General features: G+C 45.9%; 2 protein-coding genes across 2 annotated transcripts in view; one reads left to right on the top strand and one right to left on the bottom strand.

The window, feature by feature from the left end:
* Positions 1 to 6931: 6931 nt before the first annotated feature.
* Tg (thyroglobulin) overlaps positions 6932 to 27830 on the bottom strand; it is a 177109-nt gene continuing 156210 nt past the window's right edge. The window contains exons 44-48 of the mRNA XM_052160288.1: positions 19920 to 20101; positions 18867 to 18974; positions 10413 to 10547; positions 7998 to 8185; positions 6932 to 7152 (exon numbers count right to left, since the gene is read on the bottom strand). Coding sequence (XP_052016248.1) covers positions 7037 to 7152; positions 7998 to 8185; positions 10413 to 10547; positions 18867 to 18974; positions 19920 to 20101 — 729 coding nt within the window. The 3' untranslated portion in view covers positions 6932 to 7036. The remainder of the gene's footprint in view (positions 7153 to 7997; positions 8186 to 10412; positions 10548 to 18866; positions 18975 to 19919; positions 20102 to 27830) is intronic.
* Sla (Src like adaptor) overlaps positions 26111 to 27830 on the top strand; it is a 46159-nt gene continuing 44439 nt past the window's right edge. The window contains exon 1 of the mRNA XM_052160290.1: positions 26111 to 26249. Coding sequence (XP_052016250.1) covers positions 26239 to 26249 — 11 coding nt within the window. The 5' untranslated portion in view covers positions 26111 to 26238. The remainder of the gene's footprint in view (positions 26250 to 27830) is intronic.

Here is a 27830-nt window from a genome sequence, read left to right as displayed (position 1 = left end):
ATCTTCCAAAGATGCCCCTCACCACTGAAGCCACTTCTTCGCAATTATAGGTCATTGTATTTCTTCCTTTAGAAAGGGAGGTTGATCACAACCAAAGACTTGTGACTCACCACAGTCTAAGGTTATGATCTTCCTAGGAAGACACATATAGAGTCACTGCATAGGACACTGGTGGCTTGCAGTCTTCATTCTGGAGACTTGGGGTTCTTTAGAAGGCAGGAGGAGACATGAAGGCCCAACAGACTGTCATCTCAGACGTCTGTTTAGGTTAAATTTACATGTTCTTGGTGTTTGGGTGCAATCCTTCCTCTTTTTAATGACTCGGTGTACTCATAGTTTGTTCTTCAAAGGGCAATGAGCTGTAGGCTTCACTTTGTAAACTATAAACTTTCAGAGATCCTGGGGAAAATGAAGTACTTCATGCACGTGACTGGAGAAGACAAGAGAGGTAGTGCTGACATTAACAAACTCCAGTGGAAAATGTTGCATCCTGGGAGAGTCTCACAATGCAGACCTAAAGCATCTATAGTGTCTTAGCCCCTCTACATACTTCTCTGGGAGAGTTTCTTTCCTTTTCAGATCACCCATGATGGGTGGAGATGCATATCTTTCAAGGGCTTCTAGCACACAGGAAGGTACAGGTTCTGGCTTTAGAGTGAAGGCTACAGTGAGGAAAGTACCCAAAAATAGGGGGAGAGATTGGCATATTTGGACCTTGAGCAGAAGTTTCAGCATTACTTTCTTTTGATATTCTAGGACCTACGTGGTCTAGACAGCACATATGTGTAGCCGCCATACCTGCTGCCTACTGATGGGCCGTATGGCATAGGCTTACATGGTCTGGTTGCTCTTAAGACCAGGCTCTTCCTAATTTGATATTTGATATCTTTCACTGATATTTGCCCCCAAATATTGGGAAAATATCATTGATTTTGATATATTTCATTGATATTTGTCCACAAAGGACAGCTTTTCCTCTGGCTGCACCTTGTCAGTCAGAAGTACAGAGGAGTCATATCCTCCTGGAAGAGATGAGGAGTTCTTTCTTTCCCACTATACCCACATCTGGCCTGATGATATACGATTATATTCAAGGGGGAAAATCATTTGGATTGTAAACAAAGAATATAGAAAATAATAAAAAAGAAGAATGCAAATATGAGAGAACAAGAAAGGGAGAAGACTGAGTTCTGGTCAGAGAGAAGAGAGATCCAGTGAGAGACAGGAAGGCTGAAAAAATCCCAAAGGTTGTTATGGAAGCCCAACACAACGAAGAACATTTGACCCCACTTCATGTTGTAAGGACACAGCTCCAGGCTCAGTGACATTTTATTTAAAAAAAAAAAAACAAGAATTGCCACTGCACCCCTGTTTGATTCTGAGCTTCTTCCCATGGTGTCTCTCTACTATCACTTGCTTTCTTCCTTCTGAAGGCCAGAGCACCAGTTCCCATGGAAACGACAAAGAGAGGTGTGACTTCGACAGGTGTTTGTTGTAACATTTCATCAGGATGTTTTCATCTACAGATGTGTTAAGCCACATTCATAGCTATCTGGAGATGCCTGTGACCCTTGGACCTCAGATTGGACACAACTTTGAGGTTCTACAGTTTTGCCCTGGGTAGGGAGAGATCTGGTTGGGTAGAGTTAGGATCTTAAGGGAGAGAAGAAGTAAAGAGGGGAAGTAAGTTATGTTAAATAACATTTACTCTGCCACAGCATGGCTGGCACAGAAATTGCTCTAGAACTAAGACATGGGCCATGAGAATGTGATGTGGTAGATGATTCACACATGTTGTTTGGTCTATGGACAATACAAAGTCTTACTGGTACCAGTGGGGCTAACCAGTTTTCAGGTGTAGTACCTTATGGACAGATCCTGGAAGATTAAGCTGAGATTTTAGGACAAGGTAAAATAGAGTGTGGCTAGTCAAAATGAGAGGGTGGCTAGAGACAAGGAAAAGGACGGAAAATAAGTGGGGTGGGGTTGTGGTCTAAGTTGTTAAGCAAGTAATCTTTACACAGGAAACTGTTAGCAAAGCAAGGAGCTAAGAGAAGGTACTGTTCAGAGTTAGAGATGTAATCCAAGGAATAGGAAGTTCTGCTGCTACCCAACTTGTGGAGGCATAAGAGGTGGGCTGGACCCTCACCTTTCTTAGAAGGAGACCAGTGAGACAGGTGACATGTTTTTCTGTGTTATGGAGAGACATGGGTGGAATCAGGTGGACATCTGGTGAAGGAGATTACTGGAAGCTGTATGTAGAGCTATTGAGAGGCCTCCTACCCAGAGATGTTATTCATTGAAAACTAGAGATATATGAATCCCATGTAAACTTGTGGTCCTCCTGCCCCAGCTTCCTGAGGATCTGCAATTACAGATATTACAATGCCCCTTTAGAAATCCCTGTTTTGAACAAGTCATTTGGGCTTAGCCTGGTCCTGGAATGGACTAAGATAGCCTGAGAGGAGCCATCCTTCAAAGATTTGGTGAGGATCTAGGAAGCCCCTAGATGCTGGGCATCTATTGCCTCTTTGGGGGAGGGACAGAAGGCACCTACAGGGAAGTCTCTTGAGTTCATTAAGAAAGATCACTTGCTTCATGGTCCTTCCCTCCGGAAGGAAATGGGCTGTACCTGGCTTCCAGCAAATGTCCACACTTCCCTCCTGCCTACTGAAGCATGAAGGTCCTTCTAGTTCTTCACTGATGATTCCCCATTCACTTCATGACCTTTCTTTGTATGAACTTAACCTGGGGTTGTTCTGTGACCTGCCCGCTGACCTTTTCAGATAAAGAGCAGGGTTCTAGAGTCCTTAAGTTGACCAAGGGCTGGCTTGGGGTTTTCCAAGTTCATGGCCTTTTATTTAAGAATGGAATAAATCGACACACAGATTGCAAAGAAGTAAGAAACTACATAAACGCAGAACAATGGGACAGGTCCAAAAATACATTATCTAGAGTGACAAGGGGCTTCAAATGAATTTTGAAGTTTCCTTTTACAGTGTTAAAGAAGAGCAGGAGTTTGGCTGCTGAGAGATGAGATAGTTTGGGTGGCTCTCTGCAGAACAGGTCATGAAATAATTTCTTTACTGAACATATCCCTTCCCGAATAAATTCGATTTTAGCAACACACACACACACACACACACACACACAAACAGTTGAAGACACAGTTTTGTTTTATTGCTTGTGCATACCAGAATTCCCAGAGTATATTCCAGTATGTCCTGTACTAGTAACGGAGGGATTGTGGAGGGGAGTGGCTTCTTTCCATGGTTTAGAGCAGGTACCCAGGCAGGGACCTCTGCAGGTCACCTGTGTTGATGGCAGGTTGCTAGGCACATTGAGAGGGATGTGCCCAGAGCTCAAGTCAAATGGAGTAACAGCTTGATAAATCTTTCCCTATATTTGCCTGCCTTGCAGAGACATATGGTCTTGTCTTCTTTGCTTGTAGCAGTAGGCTACACAATTTCCATGGCACCAGTTTCTGAGAAACTGCAGAATGTAGAGTCTGGAGCTCCTAGATCTCTGAAATAGCTCCCACAGGTCTACTAGGTACCTGGTGGTATGCTGCCTGGCTCTTACCTTTACAGAGTCTTGAGGCTCTGTATCTCAAACATCCTGACTATTGTATATTTGCTGTTTAAGTTTCTCAGAGCCACCATGGGACAGAGCTTTGATGGCCTGTCTTTTGAAGTCTCTCTTCTTTACCTTTCTCACAGACTGGCACATCGGAAGTGCCAAACTCTACCCTTAACATCAAGGGTTAATACAGTGTAAATACTGTGTCATGCTTCTATGCTCATATGAAGTAGTTCCCACAATTAGCAGGACAATCTGCCGAGTAGACATTGTTACTGTAGTAGAATGCTCTCTACTTCAGGTTGTAAAGAATGGGAACAAAATAGCACATATCATTCTGCACTGCCCACTACATACATGCAGGGCTCATAAGCACCATCAAAGTGTCCACCCTTGTGGCCTGTTCCTCAATTCAAGCAGGTGGCAGAATTGGAGCCGTCCATTTTCATGGTCAATGCTACAGAAGGCTTTTTATTAGCAGGAAAACAATGAGCTAGCCATGCCTGTGGCTTGGTCAAGGGCAGGAGAAGATATATATATTTGAATAGGTATAATGATATATAAGCTTTTCATAGCAGCTATAGCAATTCCTGCCAACTTTCAGGTCCATTGGTTTATAATTCTGTAGGTCAGAAGCCCAACATGAGTCTTCAATGGGCTGAAACCATGTCATCAGAATGGATTCCATTCTAGAGGCTCAGGGGGAGAATCATCATCCCCTTGCTTTTTCCAATCTCTAGGAGCTGCACATTCCCTCGTCCACATCCCTCTCCCTATATCTTAAAACCTAGAGATGCTGAGAGGCAAGTTCTTTCCTTGACATGCTCTCAGATCCTCTCTTGCCTTCTCAGACTCTTACGATGATAGTGTATCCACATAGGTAATTCTGGGCTATTTAAAGATGGCTGATTATCAACTATAATTCTTTTTTTTTCTTTTTTTAAATTTATTCATATATTTATTTACATTTCAAATGATTTCCCCTTTTCTGGACCCCCACTCCCCGAAAGTCCCATCAGTCCCCTTCCCTCCCCCTGTTTTCCCACCCAACCCTTCCCACTTCCCTGTTCTGATTTTGCTCTATACTGCTTCACTGAATCTTTTCAGAACAAGGGGCCACTCCTCCGTTCTTCTTGTACCTCATTTGATGTGTGGATTATGTTTTGGGTATTCCAGTTTTCTAGGTTAATATCCACTTATTAGCAAATATAAACAACAGAATACAAGAGATGGAAGAGAGAATTTCAGATGCCAAAGATACCATAGAAACCATTGACTCAACAGTCAAAGAAAATGCAAAATGCAAAAAGCTTGTATCCCAGAACATCCAGGAAATCCAGGATACAATGAGAAGACCAAACCTAAGGATTATAGGTATAGATGAGAGTGAAGATTTACAACTTAAAAGGCCAGCAAATATCTTTAACAAAATTATGGAAGAAAACTTTCCCAACTTAAAGAGAGAGATGCCTATGAATATACAAGAAGCCGACAGAACTCCAAACAGACTGGATCTGAGCGGAAATACCTCTCGCCACATAATAATTAAAACCCCAAATCAACTATAATTCTACATGCTGCCTTAAGTTCCAGGCTGCCACAGCTTCAGAGGACACACTATAGTCCTTATTGCAAATAGAAAGTAGTGAAGAGATTAAAAGTCCTTCCATTTTATACCTTTGTAAATGTTATTTACCCCGGAAGTGTAACTGATGCATCTGCTTGCAGAACTTTCATATTTGGTATTATAAAGAAGACCCATCCTGCACTGGGCCCTGTGTTCAGTACTGGAGAAACAAGACTCTTGTCTCTCTGGAAAAGGAAGCCAGGCGAACAGTTGTCAGTTGTACAAAAAATAGGCCTCCATCAAGGGCACAAGCCCCAGAGAGAAAGTCTCACTTGGGTACTTCATGTTGTAGAAAGGAATCTGTACATGCATATCATTTGTGACTTAGCAGCTCCCTGTTAAGGATTTGTTCCAGTGTCCCTCTGAGCCCAGATGCCCCCCTGGAAGAGGACTAGACTAACACCAGCAGAAACAAACTGAACATTTCAAGAGGTGTCTTAGCCCCGACATCAACATGAATCTCTAATAAGGGAAGAGAGCAGGTAAGGGAGACACAGGCATATGCAGGCTCAGAGATGTGGCTCACCACCTGAAGGAGAGGCTGAGCTCCAGAGCACACAGTTGTCTTTGTCCCAAGCTCTCCCTTTGCCCTATACAACCTGCTGGCTGGAGATGAGAAAAGACAGATTGTTATGACGTTTGTCCGCTGTCTCCTTGGTGTGCTGGCTTCTGAATAACACACATTTGTTAGGATTCAGTTTTTGTTTTTGTTCTTTGACATCTGAAGTAATAGGTGTTCTGGTGACTCATTGTGCAGACAAAGAAACCAAAGGCCAGTGAGAGTGAGAGGGTGACACTACTGGATACACTGATGTCCCTGAATGTCGAGGCTTTACCCCCTAGAAATCAAATAATTCATTCCTGATGTGATCCTGCTATGATAAGGGCACTGGAGGTTCGCAAAAGTCCTCAGGTAAGTCTAACAAAAGTGACGGCTGGAAGCCATTAGGCTGAAGGACTTGCCCTAAGCCATTTAAACATGCTGGGCGTTCTGCTTCCAGTGTCGTACTTAAGGCAGGGGACTAGTTTATCCATTTCCCTCCCCTATTCTTTTATAAATCCAAACACTCCCCTAGCCTTGCTGAGCCCCATCCAACCTGCAAGGCATCACTGAGTTTGATCTCAACTCAAGTGAGATGACGGGTGTGAACACATTTTATGATGTGCCATGTAAATGACAGAGAGTGCTAACGAACTCCACCTGCTCCAACTTAGCCTGTGTGTGTGTGTGTGTGTGTGTGTGTGTGCGTGTATATGTGTGAGTGAGAGAGAGACAGAGACAGAGACAGAGAGACAGAGAGACAGACAGAAAGACAGGGACAGAAACAGAAACAGAGACAGGGATAGACAGACAGATGGATGGACGGAAGGACAGACACAAGTAGCTCTACCATCTCTACCATTACAGATGGGCTCAGACATCCTTGTCTCTTGCTATACTGCTCCCCCAGACCTAGTTGTTCTCCCGTTCACATTCTGGAACTTGCCTTTCCTTAGATGCAACTGCCTTTGGAGTTCATGTCTTTGATGGAGCTTCATTTTCTGTGGCACTGTTTTCTATTTCCCTGACTTTCTCTCTCAGAGGGATAGGAACCTAACTTTCCCGCTGATAACAACCCAGTAACCTGGGATCTAAATGTCAAGAAGATTTACATTGGCATCTGCTGTGATGTCACAAAGAAATGCTTTGAAGTCACAGCACAGAATCATCAGTGCTTTGCTGCATGCAAACACTTTATTGAAAGCAAATGGCTGTTGTATATAGTAAAATCACCAGGACAGGCAGTTTGGGATGGAACTGGCAGGGAAGGCAGGAGGTCTCAGGGTTGGTTATTTGCTATAGCTCTTGGGGACAGGCTCCAGTGAGCCTGAGAGGTCTTCTAACCCAGGCTCCACTTCCAAGTCCTCCTCTTCACTCTTGGTTAACTGTGCATCCTCGGCTCCATCTGAAACAGAAACGAAGGGCAGGTTCTGATCCTTTGGTAAGAGACAACAGCCCCAAATTTATTGCCTAGCAATGCCCCAGAGATATCAGATTCATTCCCAGGATGCAGGGACATGCTAAGGGTACAGCAATACTTGAGGATATCAGGGCTTACTTAGTCTTGATCCTAAAAGCAGAGTTGAGAGTCTAAACACTTTAGACAAAAGTCTCTTCTCTGACTTATTGTCTTTCCATCTCTGCCTGGTGAACTATCATTCTGGACCCTTCCCTAAATCATCCCTCCTTTGGGAACCCTTCAAGCCCTTGGGTACAGGCATCCACCCCAGTGACAGGAAGAAGGCAGGACATTCACTGGGTTGTGCTATTTGTTTCCTTATTCTCCTGGAAGTTTCTTAAGGATAGCATATTGTTTCTACAGTCTCCATGGACCACTGTGGTCCATTTCACCCCTTAAACACAGCAGCAGGAGGTGGGAATGCTGACTTGTACCTCACCACTTCTTATTCTCTGTGATTTTCCATGCAGCCCTGCAAGGGCTACAGGGATTAGAGATACTTCTCTGGCTGCCATTCATCACTCGACCTTCACTGCCCTTCCATCCCTATCCAGTGTCTCTTTTTGAGCCTTACTCTTGTTCACTCTTCACCCTCATGGTCCCACATCAGAACAGTAGGCTCTTGGCAGCAAAAGAGCCTTGGACTCTAAGCACCTCATGAAAACGGGTTGTGCCTCCAGTACTCAGTGACCTGATGGCCTTTATATATGCAGCATAAGCCAACCCACAGCTAATCAGTAAGCCCTGAATCCAACACCACTCCCAGATTCTTGTCCCCAGGGCACTACTACCTGCATCCTTCAGAGTCTGGATGTACTTGGACCAGAAGGAGCAGTCAGCTCGTTTGAGGCCCTGCCGATTGGGAAGCTTGGCGCTGAGCTCCTTGTAGCTCTCTCCTCCCACTCCAGGAACAAAGTCTGGCCAGGGTGTGGCAAACTCAGATGCCTTCCGCGAGAACTCATGTGGGTAGTTAGGATTTCTAGGGAAATGAGAAGAAAAGCATCTTTCCTTTTAACACTTGGGATCACATCATAATTGCACTCTGGTCTTCAAGGGCAAACCATTCAACTTTGAGTTTCAGATGTCAACTCATTGGTCCAGCTTCCAGTGGGGAGTTTAGCTGGGTATTATAAAGCACTGGGCTACAAAAGCTCTCTAAAATCACCACTAACAGGTCATATCCAATTCATGGCTCATTGGCAGTACTCAGGAGGACCTAGTGTGGCCCTGTCTTTCTGAATGCTTAGTGCTACTCCTTTTACTCTGGTGTCCTTTGATTTGGATGCCATTCTTAGTTTCTGAAAGGCCCTTGCTTATTCAAGTGCTGGATAAGAAGGTATGTCAAAGGCACCTCGCAGTCCTTACACAAAGGTCTCATGAAGGAGGTACCATAGCCTCCCAGAGATATTAGAACAACAGATTTATTGTCAGGCCATAGGATTCCATGGCAGTTTGTTTTGTCAACAGAGTCATTTGGCCTCAGAATCTCAGAGCAGTGCTGAGAATATAAAACATGATCCACTCTCTAGTCACAGAGAGAAAAGTGCCATTTCCCCCCAAAGCAACCCTCCTATGATACTCTCCAGGGAAAAGTGAGTGCCTTCCTTTGGGCTGCATGGATCCAGGTGCAGACATCAGATAGACATCAGGTAGTTTCTCTACTTCAAAGAAGGATGTAAATTTATTATATCCATTGTTAGCTCACTCTTCCTGAAGTGTCTTAAGGAAATCATGCTATCTCTGTATTCCAATGGCTGCATTATGGTTCATTTGACTCACTAAAGCTGATGCCCTATCCCACCAGCCCTCACCCTCATAGCCAGAGTGCTTCCTCACCACCTGCCTTGGCTCAGATCACCCACTCTCCAGAGCAGTTGCCCGTAGTCCGTCTGATGGCCTGAAAGTCTGGTATTGTTGCTGCTCCCTCACTAAACGTTTTCTAAAGTATTAATAAGAAATGTCCTTTTCCCTTCAACTTCCACAGCAAATTTCATAAATCTTTATTTCCTCTGCTTTGAAGTGCATTTGCTTTTACAGTGGGAGGTTGTTAGTAACTTGTAGCTGTGCCAGGATGTTTCTCTCTTCCCTGAAGAACTAACTGTAAGAGTTCTAGGAAAGGCAAAGAGATAATGGAAGTAGGGAAACTACTTGGAGTGGGGGACAACTGCATATCTGGGAAGTGGCATATCACAGGACTGGGTCAGAGGCTGCTGGGAAGGAGGTGGGGACTAAGGAACTCCCAAATGCCAGGGTGGCCCACCACAGCTGGGGCATGAAATGGCTTTGATCCCATTTGTCTGTCCTCTCTGGGGACATTGGGCAATGCTTGGAGACTTTCTAAAAATATTTCAGTGTTTGAAACTGGGTCTTTCTATATAGATAAGGCTAGCCTGGAACTCCCAATCCTCCAGCATCAGCCAGTGGGCTGGGATGACAGGTGATACTGTCATGCCTGGCTGCTAGAGACATTTTTAATTTTCATATCTAGAACAGTGTTAAAATGTTACCCACAAGTTCATGTGTTGATGCTTGATTCCCAGATGGTGGGACTGACATGAAATATTTTGGATCTACGGGATGTGAAGCATCATGGTGGATATAGTTCAGTGGAGAAGGGACCCAGGAAGGATTATGTGGTTTGTACCTCCTGGCCCCCTTCTCTCACTTTCCTGTCTTCCATGAGGTAAAGAATTTCCTTTCATACACCTCTGCTTCCGTGATGTACTGTCCATTATGGGAAGCAACCAAGGATAAACCATTTGGAACTGGGACTTCAAGTAAGTCTTGCCTCCTAAATGCTGCTTCTCAGGCATTTAACCCCAGCTATGTAAAGTAAACATCACAGTAGAAACTGTTGGTATACAGTGGACAGAGTCCAGGAACACTGTCAATCATCCTACAGGATTCACACATACACACAACTTAGATGGTTCCAAGTATCAACAGTACAGAGGCTAAAGAACCTTGTTCTACTACTACCAGTGTGTCTGAGCAAGGAAGTACCCAAGCTGGAAGCTTTCTTTATGATTGATCTACACATCATTTGGTTAGAAACAGGGAGGCCAAGATGAGGAAGAGGTAGCAGAGAATTGCAGCTTTTGTGGTCAGGGTGAATTGACAGGTTAAAAACAGTATGGCCTTTGTATTGAGGCATGGGAATAGGAGGGAACACATGATAGGGTTCAGGAGAGCAGTGGGACACATACCCTGATCTGATGAAGTTGGAGAAATACTGCATGACTTTCAGGGACAAGCTCTGCTCCTCCGTTGAGAACTGGCCCTGGTAGGCAGAGTAGAAGGGCAGTCCAAAAGCATACTGAACATCTGCCAGCAAATCTAGGCTGAGGAAACAGGGAAAGAGAGGCAAGAGGTATGAGGTGTTAATCACAAGCTAAAACATAACAGTCCTCCAACTAAAACCTCACACTTTATACCACACGTAGGATTCCTGTTTAGTGTGATATCCCACTTGGCCTATATCAAGGGAATAATCTGGTCTGGGAAGATCCATGGAAAATATGGTGACCAAGGCTCACCCATTGCTGAGAAATGATGACCCGGAGAAATTTCAGGATGACCCTTTGACCCAATTCCAGCCACAAGTTTATTTCCACTGGATGCTTGTTTTTTCTTCAATGAGTAGCATCATAAAAAGTGGTGGAATTCTCACCTGAAGAACTTTGGATGGTGGAGAAACATCTTAAAAAATGTTCAACTTCACTAGTCATCAGGGAAATGCAAATCAAAACAACCCTGAGATTTCACCTTATACCAGTCAGAATGGCTAAGATTAAAAACTCAGGAGACAGTAGATGTTGGCGAGGATGTGGAGAAAGAGGAACACTCCTCCACTGCTGGTGGGGTTGCAAATTAGTACAACCACTCTGGAAATCAGTCTGGCAGTCCCTCAGAAAACTGGGCATGTCACTTCCGAAAGATCCTGCTATACCACTCCTGGGCATATACCCAGAGGATTCCCCAGCATGTAATAAGGATACATGTTCCACTATGTTCATAGCAGCCCTATTTATAGTAGCCAGAAGCTGGAAAGAACCCAGGTATCCCTCAACAGAAGAATGGATGCGAAAAATGTGGTATATCTACACAATGGAGTACTATTCAGCCATTAGAAACAATGAATTCATGAAATTCTTAGGCAAATGGATGGAGCTGGAGAACATCATACTAAGTGAGGTAACCCAGTCTCAAAAGATCAGTCATGGTATGCACTCACTAATAAGTGGATATTAGCTTGGAAAACTGGAATATGCAAAACATAATCCATACTTCAAATGAGGTAAAAGAAAAACAGAGGAGTGGCCCCTAGTTCTGGAAAGACCCAGTGTAGCAGTATAAGACAAAACCAGAACAGGGAAGTGGGAAGGAATGGGTGGTTGAACAGAGGGAGGGAAGGGGGCTTATGTGACTTTCGGGGAGTGGGGAACCAGAAAAGGGGAAATCATTTGAAATGTAAATAAAAAATATATCGAATAAAATTTTTAAAAAAGTGGTGTGCTTCAAGTTTCTTCTGTGCACTCGTCCTTTATCTGTAAGTTGAACCATTCTAGATCCTCAAGGCTAAATTTTGTGCATGTAGTCCACCCGAGCACCTGACACTTGGTAGGTGTTCAATACATATCACTGAAGTCAATCTCTAGGAGGCAATATTCCTCTAAGCCTTGGACCCATACTACAAATGAGCCTTGTTGAGAATAAAAAGGGGCCATTTTCCTATTCTAGAAAATTCCAAAGCACCACAGATGACAGGCTTGCTAGTGTGCATCAGGCTCCTGTTGAGAGTGAGTTAAGAGCTGAGTCCAGAATTGCAGATCAGGCTGGAAAAGCTGGGGAACTCGGGCTGTGTCCAAGACAAAGAGTCTTTGACCAAGGCCATGAGCCATGGAAAGAAGCCTGAGCTAGGTAAAGCCCCCACACTGCTCCCCAGTGAGGACAGAAGCCAGCTTTGTTCACTTGAGACCTCTGTCTTTACTACTCAGCCCTGCACAACACAAGTCCTTCCAGGGAGGCAAAGTGTGGTCATACCAAAGGCCTGCCTACTGCTGACTTCAGACATGAGCTCCACTTCTAGGAGCCACAACCCACACAGTTCAGCAGGAAGCAGTATCAGGGGCTATCCCCAAAGAGCTCCGAATAATGGCCTGAGTTGGCGGCTGAGCTGGGCTCTCATCCAGCCAAGAGGGGAGTAAAGGGGAGATAGTGATGGCATTTCTGACAGCTTGAGTCATCCTTCTGATGACAGGGTAAGGAGGCTATATGGGGGAAAGGCCTACTGCACCTTAACCATGTGACAGGTTCAGGGCTGAGTCTCTGACCACAGGGATCATGATGTTCCATCTAGGAGAGGAAGTGTGGTGACCTCATGCCCATAAAGCATACCCCAGCCCACAGCCATTCCTCTGAAGGGAACCAGAGAAAGGAAAAAAATGGAAGGCTTGCTTTCATGGCCTCTTTGCTTCCTTCTGAGACACTTTTCAAGTGCTCATATCATGCCAACTTGTGAGTACCTCTCTTTGGTTAAGTCTGATCTGAGAAAGAACAGATTCTCCAGATGACTGGATCAGGACATCACCATGGACCTCACAGACCACACGTGTTCCTGTGCAGCCATTAAAGTTGAGCTTCTCATTTACTTCACAAACTCCAGTCCCACCCACTCACCAGGGGAAGTTCTTACAGACATGGTGCACCAGAGGGAACTGTGTCTTTGAAATTACCCACAGTACAGCAGTGTTTCTGACTTCCCCACAGCCCAGCCGAGCTGATGGTACACTGTTCAGTAGAACGGTCATAGCTTCTAGATGATTAGCTGGCTTAAGCTGGATATCTGACTCCTTCCATAAAGAGCCAACAGCACAAAGCAGAACTTTCCAGACCACATACTTTCTCTGCATTCAGACTAGGTAGATATCTGCTGAGAGCTACTGTAGGGGGTCATTAAACTCATTGTCTAGCATGCAGATATTCCACTCTCCAGAGACCCAGCCTAGGAATCAAACTGTGGAAGATACGTTACACTTACAGTTTTGCAGCAAATTTAGACAGAGACCTGAACACAGCATCTTCCTACTTAGGCCTCTAACTTTGAGATGGAGCAAGAAGGGAGTGAATATAGGTGCACAGGTTCAAAGTGAGAATACATGCCTCACATCTGAGCAGCTCTGATGCCTTATTTCAAGCTCACCTAGTATGGATCTTTCTGATTAACTGACCACCATATTGGACAATGAGAATTTTATTCTATGTCCCATCATACGAGCCATGTTTTCAGGTGTGAATGAAAAGATCATTCTAGATGACATGTCTTTGAAGAAAGAACAACACCAAGTTAGATGATATTCCTGTCACACTTGATAAATGCCTATGAAAATGATAAGACCTGTCTTCCATACCCATCCATCCAGTCTCCCCAACTTCAATAGACAACAGCTCCAAGCCTTATTTATCCATAGATACATAGGCATTCCCACCTCAGGGCAAACCCTTTTGGGGGGACGCAGGTTAACTCATTGTTCACTACTATACTAACACTACTCCCTTGCTGTCAGGTCCTCTCCTCTGCCGAGCCCAACACCTTAAGTCTCTTCCCTCCTTGTACCGCTGAGTTAGTTATCTGAACTCACACACTGCTGCTGGGCATACTCTGTGTTGTCTGCCTGGTATCAGGCAGGTATCCGTCATGGCAGTGTTAAAGAGGATTGTGGACAGGAGAATACCATGGAGAGGGATTAGCTATACCAGGAGTGACTGGCTTCCATCCACCCTCAGAGATATCTTAAGGATCACACAGGATGTGGCTGGGCCCGTGGATGCAGTTTAAGAATCAAGCCCTATCATTTTTTTCTTTGGTTTGTCAGTTCTTGCAAACTCACCAAGATAGCCAGCTGAAGAGATGGCATTTTGGATCTGGAATGGGCAGGGCCCCTGGAATGCACAGAAGTGTCTAGAATGCAGACCAGTAGGGTTCAAAACATCTCAAGGCTGAGATTTACAGTTCTGTTTCCCACAGCTGGTCAATGTCTAAAGAGGAATGTGGCTGCCTTCTTAAGTCTTTCTACTTACTTTTTGTCCTAGAAGAGTTGTATTTATTTTTTAAAATAAGCTAATGCTAATTGTCAAACATTAAAGGTCAGCAAGGGGCTGGTTATTGAACATATATTATCTTTAGTCCTCATACTCCAAAGATAAACTGGGGAAAAAAACAACACAACACTTACTTCTCAAATGGGAACATCAAGGCAAGGAAGCTTGCTCAGGTAAAACAGACAACAAAAGGAAGACACAGCATGAAAGCCATGGTGAATTTGCCTCAGTCTATAGCCTTGGCATTCAAAACCTCTCATATTATATATATATATATGTGTGTGTGTGTGTGTGTGTGTGTGTGTGTGTGTGTGTGTGTGTGTACATATCCCTCCTCAGAACATATAAAGCCTCAGAACAAATTTTTCACAGGTCCTGTCTCCATCACCCTCTCAGCCTCTCTGTGGAACAGGTATTTCCAGGAGGCCCAGAGAGGCTAAGTGCGTTGTCTAAGGTTGTACAGCTAGTACAGATTTAGCATAGTATAGACCTATGCATACTAGTTTTGGCTGAAGTGGATGCAGTTGAAAGAGAGCAGAGAAGACCTCAGAGATGGGTGAGGGTCCAGACTGCTGTTTGTGTGAGAAGAACTCTTCTGGTCAGCTCCTTGGGCTTTTGACTCTGTTCTGGCAAAATGAAGGCCTAAGAGGAGTTGTCTTCTGAGCTTTGACTCTGGATCAGAGGCCCTTTTCTCACTCTACAGGTTTTGAATCCTCTACCCTTGCCCGAACAGTACAACTCTCCTGCTTTCAGCAGGAAGGACAGCTGATCTATGATGTTGTGGGCATGAGAATGCCACTCTGCTGTTTTGTGACATCTGAGCAGTACTCTATAAGGAAGGGTGACATGGCGTCTGCTTACTATACTTGCCAGGAAAGATGCTGTATGCTAACTAAACAGAGGCATGAGACAGATGGCAGGGAATGCAACACACACACACACACACACACACACACACACACGGATGTAGATCAGAGCCAGAAATAAAATGAGAGAAGAGACAGCTCCAGGGCAGAAAACAGGAAGGAAGGAAATGGAGAAGGAGGGGCAAAGATAGAGGGAGGGAAAAGGGTTGAGAGAGGAAGAAGGAAGTTGTGAAGGAGAGACAGAGAGAGAGAGAGGGAGGGAGGGAGAGAGGGAGAGGGAGAGAGAGAGAAAGGAAATATTTGGAGCAGAAAAAACAAAGAAAGAAAGCTTGCCAGTAATATCGAGTCCTTTTGCTGATCTGCTCCGTAACTGCAGTGGCTATTGCACTGATAGATCCACATTGTGATTGTCATGACAGGGGAGCACGAGGCTTGTCAAGGATGTGTTCTGATGGCTGAGGACAGAGGGGATCCTGTGGTCTAAAGTTGTCTGGGCCCTGGTCCACACACAGACACTATTACTGAGTGGCCCTGAGAGAGGCTCTGCTCCTGTGCTCCTTGTTCAGATGAAGAAAATGAGTCACCAAGGAGTCCACGTGACTTGTCTCAGGCCACTAGCTGATAAGAGACAATGGCGTGTTTTTAACTAGAAGTAGATGCCGGAGTTCCTGCCTGTCAGTCAGGCATTGAAAGCTTCTGTGGTACATAGCCGCCATGCCTCAGATGTTTCTCTCTTTCCTCTGGAAATGATTGGACAGCATTGAGGATTACAGAGTTCAGGCTGTGGATAGATCAGGAGAGAGTGCGGCTACTGCTGGATTCACTGGGGTCTGGTACCCAAGCTTCATGGATCCCAGGGTAGGCTGTCCTCCATACTCACCACTCACTTTCTCCAAACCACAGATCCAGCCTATAGACCAGGAATGCAAGCTTGTCTCCCTCCTGTTACAAGCCACAGCTTGGCTTCTGGCTTCAGTCACTCTTGGGAGCACCTATCAAGTCTTTCCTTGAACACAGAGCCTTAGGCTGAGGTACTGAGAGTCATGAGGACCCTTCAGAATCTGGCACAGCATGGGAATTCCCATGATCATCACAAGAGACCTGTTTGTAAGTTCTCAGTGGGACAGACAGAGGTCAATCAGCAGAAAGAAGCTATGGCCAACCTGGGATACAGAGGGTGCAGTTGAGTCCTTCCCTGAAGGACAATCCAGTTCAGATTCTTGATATCAGAAGCCTCCAGTGCAGAACTCTATGATCTATGGGAGGCCAGTGCTCTTGGAATGCCCCGCCCCCAACAGAGACACTGGTACAGTACTTCAGAATGGGGCCATGCTTGAGGACAATCATTCTTCAGACTACTCAGTTAAACTGAGGTTGTTAGGATGTACCTGAGAAAGCAGGACTGATGTCATTGCAAAAGGGGGATTTGGACACATGGACAAACACACACAAGAGTCACCAAGTGATGAGAACAAGAAGAAGATTGCCTCTTGCTGGTAAGCAATCCCTGAAGCAACCAGAAACTAGAAAGACCTGGTATACCCTTTCCAAACCTGTGGAGGATTTCAGCCCTGCTGACATCTGCACTTCAGTTCTAAGACTTCTCAAACAAGGAACAATCCATTTCTGCTGTTCTAAGGCCATGCAGCCCGTGGCCCCCCTGAAACTAACACAGGGTCCATGCCCCTGATGCTCTGTTAGAACTGTACACATGATAGTGCTTTCTGTTTGCTGCGTTCTCTCTCTCTCTCTCTCTCTCTCTCTCTCTCTCTCTCTCTCTCTCTCTCTCTCTCTCTCTCTCTCTCTCTCTCCTCTCCTACTGTAAATACCAAAGTTGTGGGAGCCTATACCCTTTCATGGCCTCTCCTCTCTATTTCGTAAGAAGTCAAATTCTGGTCAGAGAGCCAGGGGTGGCCCGAATCCAAGGCCTGGCACTGCAAGGCACAGCCAAAGCTTATTCTGGGAACATGTACTGGGACTGGCTTCCAGGCCACAGTGGTACAGACCACTGGGCCACATGCTCCATCTACTGTGTCCACATCCCCAAGTGCTGTCACCATTCCTGCCATGTGCCTCCACTAGAGCTACAGTGGACCACTTAGTCTCCTTCCCTCAGCCCCAGGCCACTGTTTGGCTCTAGGACTGGGTGTGTGGAGACTAAAAATAACTCTAAGGAGACAGACCACATGGTCTAGTGGAAGCTGATCTCTAGATTGGGAGGGGCAAGCAGAGACACTGCCCTGTACTACCCAGCTGCTCATCTTCGGAATAGGGGAGAACACACTGAACCTCTTGAACCTCAGAGTCACTGGCACAGGTGTCTGCAATATCCCAAGACTCACAAGTTTAAGACTAATCCCAAGTGTGTTGATCTTAAGAGTTGAATTTTTAGGGGATTAATTCCCAAGGTTAGTACGAATAGAATGATCAAGGCCCAAGGAAGCTTATTCACCTTCCTGTATAGAAGTACTTTCTGTGAGGCAGGGGGATCACTTCTCAATAGACACCTGGAATGCTGGCGTCTTATGTCTGGACTTCAGCCTCCATAACTGTAAGCAATAAATCTGGGCTGTTTGTGCTTTATTGTAGCAGCCTGATTGAATCAAGATGCCCTCTATCCATGAAAGAGGACGCGGCCTCAACCCGTCACCCTCACAAGCATTCCGTGTGTTTCCATGGAGTGCTGTTTGGATACACTACTGACTTGGTCTCACTGCGTGAAGGACCATAAGTCTTTGGGACCCCATTCTCCAAAGACTGATACCAGGGTGCTTCACCTTTAAAGGTCTTACCCAAGGGATGCTGTGCAGTTACTATTCAGATGTCACTTAATGTAGACATCTCATTTCCTGATAGAACAGTCTTTCCACACAGACAGAGGGCAAAAGTAGAGCCTGGGCCACACAGCCCTCCATCCAAACCCTTACATCCATGGCCTCATCTTTTCTCCTCACATCTTTACTGCAGCTGAAAGCCTCTTTCCATCAGTTTTTTCCTGTCATGCCTCTCATTTGTTTCTCCTATTTTGATGCCTTTGTTGTGCCTGGGGCTTTTATTACCAGGTGCTTAGACCTCTTCTGGAAGTAAGGATGATAGAGAAATTGGGCTAAACAGAAACCTTTCGGATGAACTTGGCAGCTCATGTCTGCTTCTATCCTAGTGCTCAAGAAACTGAAGCAGGAGTATTGATGAGAATCCAAGGCCAGCCTTGGCTACATATCAAGTTCTAGGCTAGCCTGAACTAAAGAGTTTAAGAAAATATAAAACCAAATAAAGAAACAAACAAATAACAAAGAAAGGTTTCCTACTTTGGAAAGTCATTTTGTATATGCTTAGTTCTTAGAGACATCAACAGGTAGGATACACGCAAAGGAAATGTTCTCTCCATGCCCAGGGTGATCAGGGAGTAACTGAAGTCGGAGCCCCAAGTTCTCCATGGTGGACAGGTCTTCATATCCTTTGTACTTCACTCTCTAGGCAGCAACTCCATGGAGGAAAGCACCCATTACTGCTGCCTCATGAGCAGATGATCAAACCAAGGTAAGACATAGTCAAGCCCCGACCCACATCACAGAGAAACAGCTTGTGCCTTGTCCAGCCTCCTTTCTCTTCTTTGTAGGTCGTGGTGGTGACAGGGACCCTTGCAAACAGCCTTCTCTGCCCACACTTGCTATAGCCACATGGTCACCTTACCTGCCATGGCCATAGCTTTCGGGGACATAGTACATGAAGACGTTTCCACGGGTTCTCCTTGCCCAGAGGCTGGCCATGTTGACCATGGGACAGATGAGAAAGTAATCCCTGGGGTAAGGACAGAGAAAGAAGTTCAGTTACAGTGCTCTGGAGGCAGGGTTGTGCCAGGCAAGGGTTTCCCATAGGCAGTCACCATCCACCAGGCTCTTCACCCCAAAGAGCCTCTGCTCATCCTGAGAGGTGCTCTGCAGCTCTCTGATGGCCACACTGATAGATGTGGGCTCTGGCTTATGGCAGGTCACAGCCTAAAACGTGTCCATGGTGATGTATCTCACAGGCCAAGAGGTTCCTGGTAGGTTTGAATCTCTTTCTAGAACATCAACATCTGGCACAAGTCCCAGAAGTATATAGGCATGTCTGTAGCTCTACATTCATCTCTACATGTGGCCAGAGTCCACTCTGGGATGTGGGGACAGAGACCTACTGAGAAGGTTTTGCTCTTCTTCCCTAAGCAGGATGATCCCAGGGCTCCCAATGCCTGTATGAGCTCTTTCCTTGGGGTGCTGTTGCCCACTTGCTATGCCCTACCCATCTCTGCTCATTGTTCACTCTTTAAGCATGCCTTGATCTCATCCCAAGAAAGTTAAAGACTTACCCTTCCATGTTCTGCTGTCCCTAGCACTCCCTTCTTATAGCACTATAAAGGAAGGGATACCCCACATCACCCTCCTTTCCCCGAGTATCATTTATTCACTGAAAGCAAACACAAATCTCTGTTTAATGCCTGCTCATATGTGTATGCAGGTACATATGTGAGTGAAAGTGTATGTGCCACTCTCGAATGAGCTCTAAGAGCTCACAGGGGGTGGCTACTTTGAGATGGATTGAGAAAGGGGTGCTGAGGACACCTGGAACACCAACTCCTGGGGGTCTCAGTGCCTCCTTCCGGGTCTGAGCAGCCTCTCATCCCTCATCCACAGCAGGCAGAGGATTTGCATCCTGTGTGAACTGGCTTATTGAGTGGCCCTGGCTTGCTTGGTTGGCTTGGCTTACCGGGTGGCATTCTCCAGTGCCCGAGAGAAGGAGGCATAGTCATCTGTGGAGTGCTCCAGGGAGTAATACCATACGGCAGCAGCGAGAATGCGGGCATCTGAGTCCTCACCACCTAGTGAATTTTGCAGTGCCTGGTAAAAGGCTGTTTTGCTGTTGGTTCGGCCTTGGCTTTCTTCAAATTGCTTTGAAATGGGGAGGGAGGGAGGATAGAAAAAGACATATAATTTCCCAATTTCCTGAAAGGTACTCAGTGTGCTCTTCAAACATTATTCTAAAATTTTCTTTCTGCAGAGCAGCATAACTCAGCATTAAAGACTTATACTTGTCCTAGCCTTACTTGCTTTTTCACTGTGTGACCTGAAGCAAGCAGTTCTACCTGCCTAAGCCATCCCTGTACCCATTGGGAATGAGAGTGCCTCACATTAGGGTTAGGAGAAGGACATACAGGAAATCCCATTTAAGTGTGGTCCATCTTAGTCTGGATGGCTGTCTAATACTGGGCCACACCTCTGTCTTTTTCTGGTTTCATCTGTCTAGGTTTATTTCATTTAGACATTTCAATCCACCCTACGTACCACCATAGTCTTCAAAGGATGAACAGACAATGTTGCCATAAGAACACACTATTCCCCTGGGCCAACTCTGACTATACTGTCAAGCTTCCTATCCTTCGGGTTGTATTCCAGGTGGGTAGAGACAGCAATGTGTAAATGGATGTCCAAAGCCCCACAGGGCAGGTTTAGAGTGGGCAAGGACACAGGGGTGAGGCTGGAACCAGGCCTTCTTTAGGAAGAACATTCAGAGATGCCTCACTGCTGGGCTGAAGGACTGTCTATCTGCCCAGGAGCAACAATCCATGCTTCTCCCTCCCTCTCAGCCTCTCTTCCCTGCCCTTGCTTTGCTGCTGAGTACATTGTGGGATGGGGAGCAACTCAGGTTCTGGTCTCAGTTTCCTCCTGTCTAGAGATGAAGGGCAAAAGCTGCAGGTCTGGGAATGTGGCCAAGATGCCTGACTCTAGGACAGGCTCTGGATGCACATGCTTACATGTTTCCAGGATCCCCTGTATCCCATGACCCCACTCGTTGGCAGACTTTGGTGTGTTTACATTGCCCTACAATCTCCTCCAAACATAGGGATCCAGGGTCAGGGCATGAAGTATATTGGGGAGCTGATGTGCGTGGTTCTTCTTGTAGAACAGCTGATCAGCCCTGCTCATAGGAAGCTGGCATGTATTACACCAGCACCAGCTAGGCATGGCATGAGTGCAGGAACATCCGTGGTGTAAACAGCTTCTACACGGTTATGACCAGAGACCAAGGTCACAACGAAAAGAGACTCATCCCTATATCTGCATTGTCTCACAGACCCCCCCCCCCTACCCCCCCCCCCCCCCCCCCCCCGGATAAAACACACGGAGAGCCTGTACCTACTTTGCTTTTACCTTTGCCTTTACCTTTGCTATCTGGGAGCTGTCCTTCATTTATTATAGGCTAATATTGATGGTTCTTACCTACTCACCTGCTGTCTATCATGATGATGTTTTAAGTTCCCAAAGGTCTGGGGGGTAACTTAATTGCATGATTCTCATCGTTTCTGATTGGCTGAAATTGCTCATAATAAAATGGCTACTAAACACTTCCCATACCTCCTGTCACCTTACAGCTTGGTTTTAAGTATTTTCCAAGTGCTTCACCAAAATGTTCTAGGAGCCCAGTGTTGGGTGTGGCACCACTCTACTTCCTGCTCCAATTCTAGGCCAAGAGAGTCTGTGCCTCTTTAGGGCCATCATAGAGAGGGCCAGCATGGGCTGGTGTTTAGCCCTGGCCTTACCATGCATGGGGGCAGTCAGTCCTTCCGCAGTTCTAACTTAACCATGACTCAGAGCTACACTAAGAACACAGGACCACATAAGATGGGAGGAAATTGACACACTGATGCATGGCCCAGGGAAATGACAACAACACTGAATTGGGGATCAATATGAGGGTTCCAGTATCTACTGCCAGATATGTGAGGCCTTAGAAGAATGATTTCACCTCTTCTGATCCTGACATCCTTAAAGTGCAGAGAATGGTATTGTCCCGCTCTGCTTTGCTTCTGGGAGGATTACAGCACCTGGGCGGTCACCTGTAGTATCTCATGGCCAGGCTATGTGTCTGTGTGATGTAAGTTAAGAGCACCTAAGAGGTCCCAGCACAAGGACCTGCCTGGACAGCAACCCCAGCTTGGCTCCCAATCCTTTTCATTCCCCAGCGTTGTGACTTTGGCTAGGCCTATAACTTCATCAATCCACAGGCTCCTTATCCACAAACTAATGTTAACTAGATTCTAGGTTCCAGTGTTGACTTGAGAATTCAGAATGATAGTTTGAAGCACCCTGGTCAAGCTCTGGCATAGAGCACTTAATGAAAGAGACAAACTTGTATTAACTGTCAGTTTTACTAGCTTCAATGAGAAAACTAAAGGAGAAAACCTAAAAGCCCTAAACAACATTACCACAGGATAACAAAAGCCTTGTATGTATGGCTTCATGGAGCAAAGCTCCTGTCTTGCATTTATCTTCACGGTTTTTGTGTGGATACTATGAATCTCTGAAGGGCTGTGAAAGTATTCATGGCTGAACCGTGGCAAATGTCAAATTCCCTGGTTTGTCAGCTCAGCACTCAGAGAAGACCCTCCAGATTCTCCTGTAGGGATTCTGCTGTGATCTCTTACTCCTCAGATCTGCAATGGCCTAACAATCCTATAGAACCTTGTGAAGAGCCAGTGTGCAGATAGATATAGATCAAGTGCTTTATGAGTCCTTCCCAACAGGAGAGTGTGGTATGAGGCAGAGAGGAGCAGGAATGGAGAAAACCCTGACAACCATTCCCTGTGTCTGTGTTTTACAGTCCCCTGAACTGATGCAGAAACGGTGGTGAGGAAGACTTTGTTTTGAGATCCTAGGTGATGTACAACCACAGTGGAATTCCTGGACACATGGAAGGCATGGTTTCCTTCCACTTCCTAACAAGAGTGAGCCCCAGAGAGGTTCAGGTAGCAGGACCCCTGTGTTCCACCAACTACGCAGGGAGTCCTGTGCACAATGAAGCAAGTGGCTTTTCCTCCCTGATGTACTTGTGGAGACTCTTGCTGAGATACTCAGTCTACCTGTGCTGCAGGGGAGCAAGAGCAAATTAGGAAGGTTTAAATCTACTTCCAGTCAAGCCTCAGGCCTTCTATCCAGGTGTCCCCACTTCCTGGAAGCTACCGGCCATGCACAACCCATGAGTATCCCATTCATCTCCTTCCTCCACATACACTCTTACCCATCTGGGGGCACCATCTTCCTGCCATGCTTTCGTCCTAATGAGGTAGACTATATTCATCCTTTGAATGTTCTATCTGCTTCCTCCTGTCTTGGACCCCTTCCCAATTGTACCCCATATGCCAGTTATTCTGAGGCATATGTACCTCCTCACCTCTTCAGTTCCTACTCCGATCCAAGGCAGACACAGCATACCACACTCTCCTGTTGGGAAGGACTCATAAAGCACTTGATCTATATCTATCTGCACACTGGCTTTTCACAAGGTTCTGTAGGCTTGTTAGGCCATTGCAGATCTGAGGAGTAAGAGATCACAGCAGAATCCCTACAGGAGAATCTGGAGGGCATCAGAGCTTGCCTGAGTTTAGGTGCCCATGGTTCTCTAGAGCAGTGGTTCTCAACCTTCCTAATGCAGTGACATTTTAATATAGTTCCTCATGTTGTGGTGACCCCCAACCATAAAGTTATTTTCATTGCTACTTCATAACCATAATTTTGCTAACATTATAAATCATAATGTGGGAATCTGTTTTCTCATGGTCTTAAGCAACCCCTATGAAAGGGTACACCTGTAAGGAGTTGAGACCACTGCTCGAGAGCTTCTAAGGATATTTTGGTTTTGGGGAGGAAAAAAACCTGACGACTGACCTACTGCCAGTCCAAAACTGAAAATTCAAGATCAGCCTGATGCGAGTTACACTGATGTGGGCTGGAGAGACTCAGAAAGGAGCAAAGTGCTCTAGCAGGTCCCTGCCCAGGGTGGCTTCAGGAAGCAGAGAGACATGTCCTCCATTCAACTTTGCCAACCTTCATTTAGCTGACTGCCCAGGATCCATGCAGGGCAGGCAATGTGACTGAGGCTAACCCTAAACAGTTTCACTTCCAGCAGCGTTTACCACTTGCCCCACCCCCACTTCTTTTGGGGAAGCTTTTTTTCTGGGCCTTTGTGGCATGAAACTCACAGCTCTGAGCCCCATATACCAATCAAGCTGTACCAAGATCAGATGTTCTCTCAAGGTCTTCCTGAAAGGACAAGGAGTTCCTCGCATGTCCACAGCACCATAGTCTGGTCTCTTCCTTCCTTAGTACCCAACCCTCATCAAGGTCTTGATTGGCTGCTAGAATGAGTGTTTTTATTTTGTGACACAAGCATTCATGGCTTGAATATACACTGGAATCTCCCAGCTAGCGCTCTCTCTCTCTCTCTCTCTCTCTCTCTCTCTCTCTCTCTCTCTCTCCTCCCCTTCCCCATCCCTCCTCCTCTTCTTTCTCCTCCTTCCTCTGCTCCCTCTACTACTCTCCAGGTTCCCAGGACATATCCTTCCTTGTCTGGCAGACAGTCCATTCCCATTCTGTCTTCTATATCTCCTCCTCATTTCCAGATGTCCATATTCTGTGGTTATCTCTTTCTCCCATGCAGGTCTCAACCGAAAAGACCCCCTAACAGGGGGTGTCTTTGTCTACTCCTAACATGTGTCTTACTTTCTACTGTCTCCTTTGCAGCCCTCTGGTTCTGCTTTCCCTAGGGCTCCTCTCCAGACCTGAAACCCTTAGTGCATTTGGTTCTGTATCATCGTTTCTTATCTGAGTAAGCTCTTCAAGTCAGGAACTCTATCTGGGTGCCAAAGCCGAGAAAACCTCAGCAATGGGATATTTACTAAAACCTGGGAGTGCTTATATAAGTCACACACAAACCACTGTTCACTAATTACTACAAATCTATGAGACAATGGCCAACTTTCTATGGGATGTGGCAGAATTAGCATCAATTGTTTAACAAAATATTTTCCTATGGTTTTCTTTAAAAATTACAAGAGAAAATATGACGATGTTGTGATGACAATATACTAGTGATTCTAGCTTGGCTGTACTCTCTGTCATCAGTCATAAAATATTTTCTCAATATGTTGGAAGTAGTGAGTCCACCTGTGCTAGCTCTAGGGAGAGCCTCAAAAGCACTGGATGAGGAGACATGGAATGTCAGGCTCTGAGGGCCTGGGTCTCAGTGAGGACGGGAGGGTCACAGAATGTTAGGTAGGGCATCCTGGAGCTGGATCCCCACAGAGGCTCTCCCTGGTGAGAACTCTCCATCCTTAGATGTAAAGTGTAGAAGGCAGACAGGGCTCACTGTGCTGCCTAGAAGCTATAATATCCTCAGCTCTGACTGGCTAAGCAACTTGTCTAAACCACACGGTCAAAACCAGGAATCAAGATTCACTCTCCCATTCATGTCTTCATAGGTCAGACCTAGCATGAGAATTTGGGGTTAGTGACACCTCTTTCCAAGAAATCAAATCTCTCTCTCTCTCTCTCTCTCTCTCTCTCTCTCTCTCTCTCTCGTTCTCTGTCTCTCTGTGTGTGTCTTTCTCCCTGTCTCTCTGTCTCTTACAAGCACATGCACATGTGTGCGCGTGTGTGCGCGCGCGCGCGCGCACACACACACACACACACACACAGACACACAGACACACACACACACACACACAGACACACACACACACAGACACACACACACACACAGACACACATACACACAGACACACACACTGAGGATTCCTGCATCCGCCTCTTACTATGAGCTGCTAGCGAGGATTTGATCTGCTGCACCAGGGCTCATGCCAGCGACTTGGCTGCCAGGTGCAGCTTTTCAACTCTCAGACATCCCCCCCCCCACAGGCCCCCACTGCACCTGCTCTTGAATGAGGCCAACTCCTAGCCAAGCCCAGGGCACGAGAAAGCTATACTAAGCTTTGGGATTTTTTTGTCTTCCTCAGAGATGCTTGGAGGGGAAGCAGAACTGTGAATCTTGGAACAAAACTGCTTTTGATAATGCAAATTTAGTCTTGGTTAATGCAGACAGACTGTCAACTTCAGCAGTCAGGAGAAGGGAGGGGCTCACTCCTCATCTCAGAGACCAGTGAAGAATTTCAATAGAATGCTTCCACTTCCGAAAGAAGATCACTCTATGCAAGTGGAGGCTTTCTCCCTTTCCAGGCGTCTGTGTAGCCCCCATGCTCTGCAGGTATGTCTCTGGGTGTTATGAGGACTTCTTGGGTGGACCATGGTGTCCTGGGTGGTAGGGGTGAGAGTCTTTAGGATTGGATGAAGTCCTTCCTACCCACCCTCTTTGGTCTAAGGGGATTTGGCATTCTGTGCTGAGGGGATGTTGGTCCTGAGGTCTGAATGAGGGTTGGAGGCACCTACTCCTTCCCTGGATGGTGTGTGCTTGTGGGCTGGCCTCCAGCTGCCATTTCTGTAACTGCTATGAGGAAGAAATATGTCTGTCTGTTTCAGGGTCTATGTGCACTATTGCTGTGATTTGGAAAACTGACCCGAGGTCAGACTATTCAGTGGCTATAAGTCCTTTGTATTTCTTATTGGTACCAGTGCTGTTAACTATTTTACTAATGAGTTAAATATAAAAATATCTATCATTTATTCAGGTCCAAATATTTTCTTGACAGTGGAGTATGTTTGTGTCCTCTGGGCATATTCAGCTGGATCTCTTTGAAAATCCCCCCAATTTGCAGACTGAGAAACTAAGTCTCAGGTTCTGGGGAATGCAAATGCTTCGGACTACAGTCAGAAAATATCCAGGACTTTCCCCTGTTTTTCAGACAGAAGGCCAAAGGAGGGGATCTGTTCTGTTGTCACTTCTTTGTCACCCAGTTGCAGTGCCACTATGGGTAATGATCCCCCCCCCCACCTCTTGTCTTCAGGGCTGTGATGCTGACCTCTCCACATAGTATGCATAAATCCATTCCTACATGCTTGACTTGTTGATTATCTATGTTCTGGTCTGACCATCAACTCTTAGAGGGCAGAAATTCAACTGGTAGTGATGTACACCATAACTGGTCCACTTTCACTGACAAGTAGGTGCTATTATATACTCATGCTATGTGTCCTGCCCAGATAGACATGGAGATTCTCTGGGTTTAGGGTCTCAGAAATGACCCAAAATAAAATAAGACCTGCAAAGCTTGAGCAGAGAGAACAACCCATGTTCAAGAAGAGGAAGCAGTGCATGTTGCACCCTTAAGACTAGCTAAGGAACACCAAAGACATGGAATTGCTCTGGCTATTCAAGGTGACCAGGAAGGGCACAGAAGGGAGAAAATTCAGATTCTATTAAACCGATTTCTGGGGGCCACTGTCATGATAAAACTCTGGTTCCTGGAGAGAGGACCAACTGATAGAAGGTTTGTAGATTGAGAGAAAATGAGACAAATCCTGCTGCCACCATTGCTAAACCTGAGAATAGGCATGCACTGGCAGGACTGTGGTGGCTACACGAGTGTGACACATGTGGATGCAGGTGGCCCCAGCAGTTCCCTATGAACTAAGGGGAGAGCTATAGGCATCTAAGTGAAGATGTCAGGAGTCTGTTGGCTCTGGCAGCAGTCTGGGTTCAAGAGGGGGAAAGTCTGAATGGCTATCTAGGCTGGAGGTAGATGTTCCCTCTCATCAGGGACGAGTACAGAGAGCAAGGCTCTGGCATTCTATCAAACACTGCTTCTACCATTCCATCTTCTAGGCAAGCAGTGACCAGGTGTGCTCACCAGACACTAGAGTACATAAGAACTCAGCAAGTCAGAACTGG

Source organism: Apodemus sylvaticus, chromosome 17 (genome assembly GCF_947179515.1).
Source record: "Apodemus sylvaticus chromosome 17, mApoSyl1.1, whole genome shotgun sequence".
Taxonomy (NCBI): Eukaryota; Metazoa; Chordata; class Mammalia; order Rodentia; family Muridae; genus Apodemus; species Apodemus sylvaticus.
The sequence above is the reverse complement of the archived record's forward strand: the minus strand, read 5'-3'. Positions and strand labels throughout refer to the sequence as shown.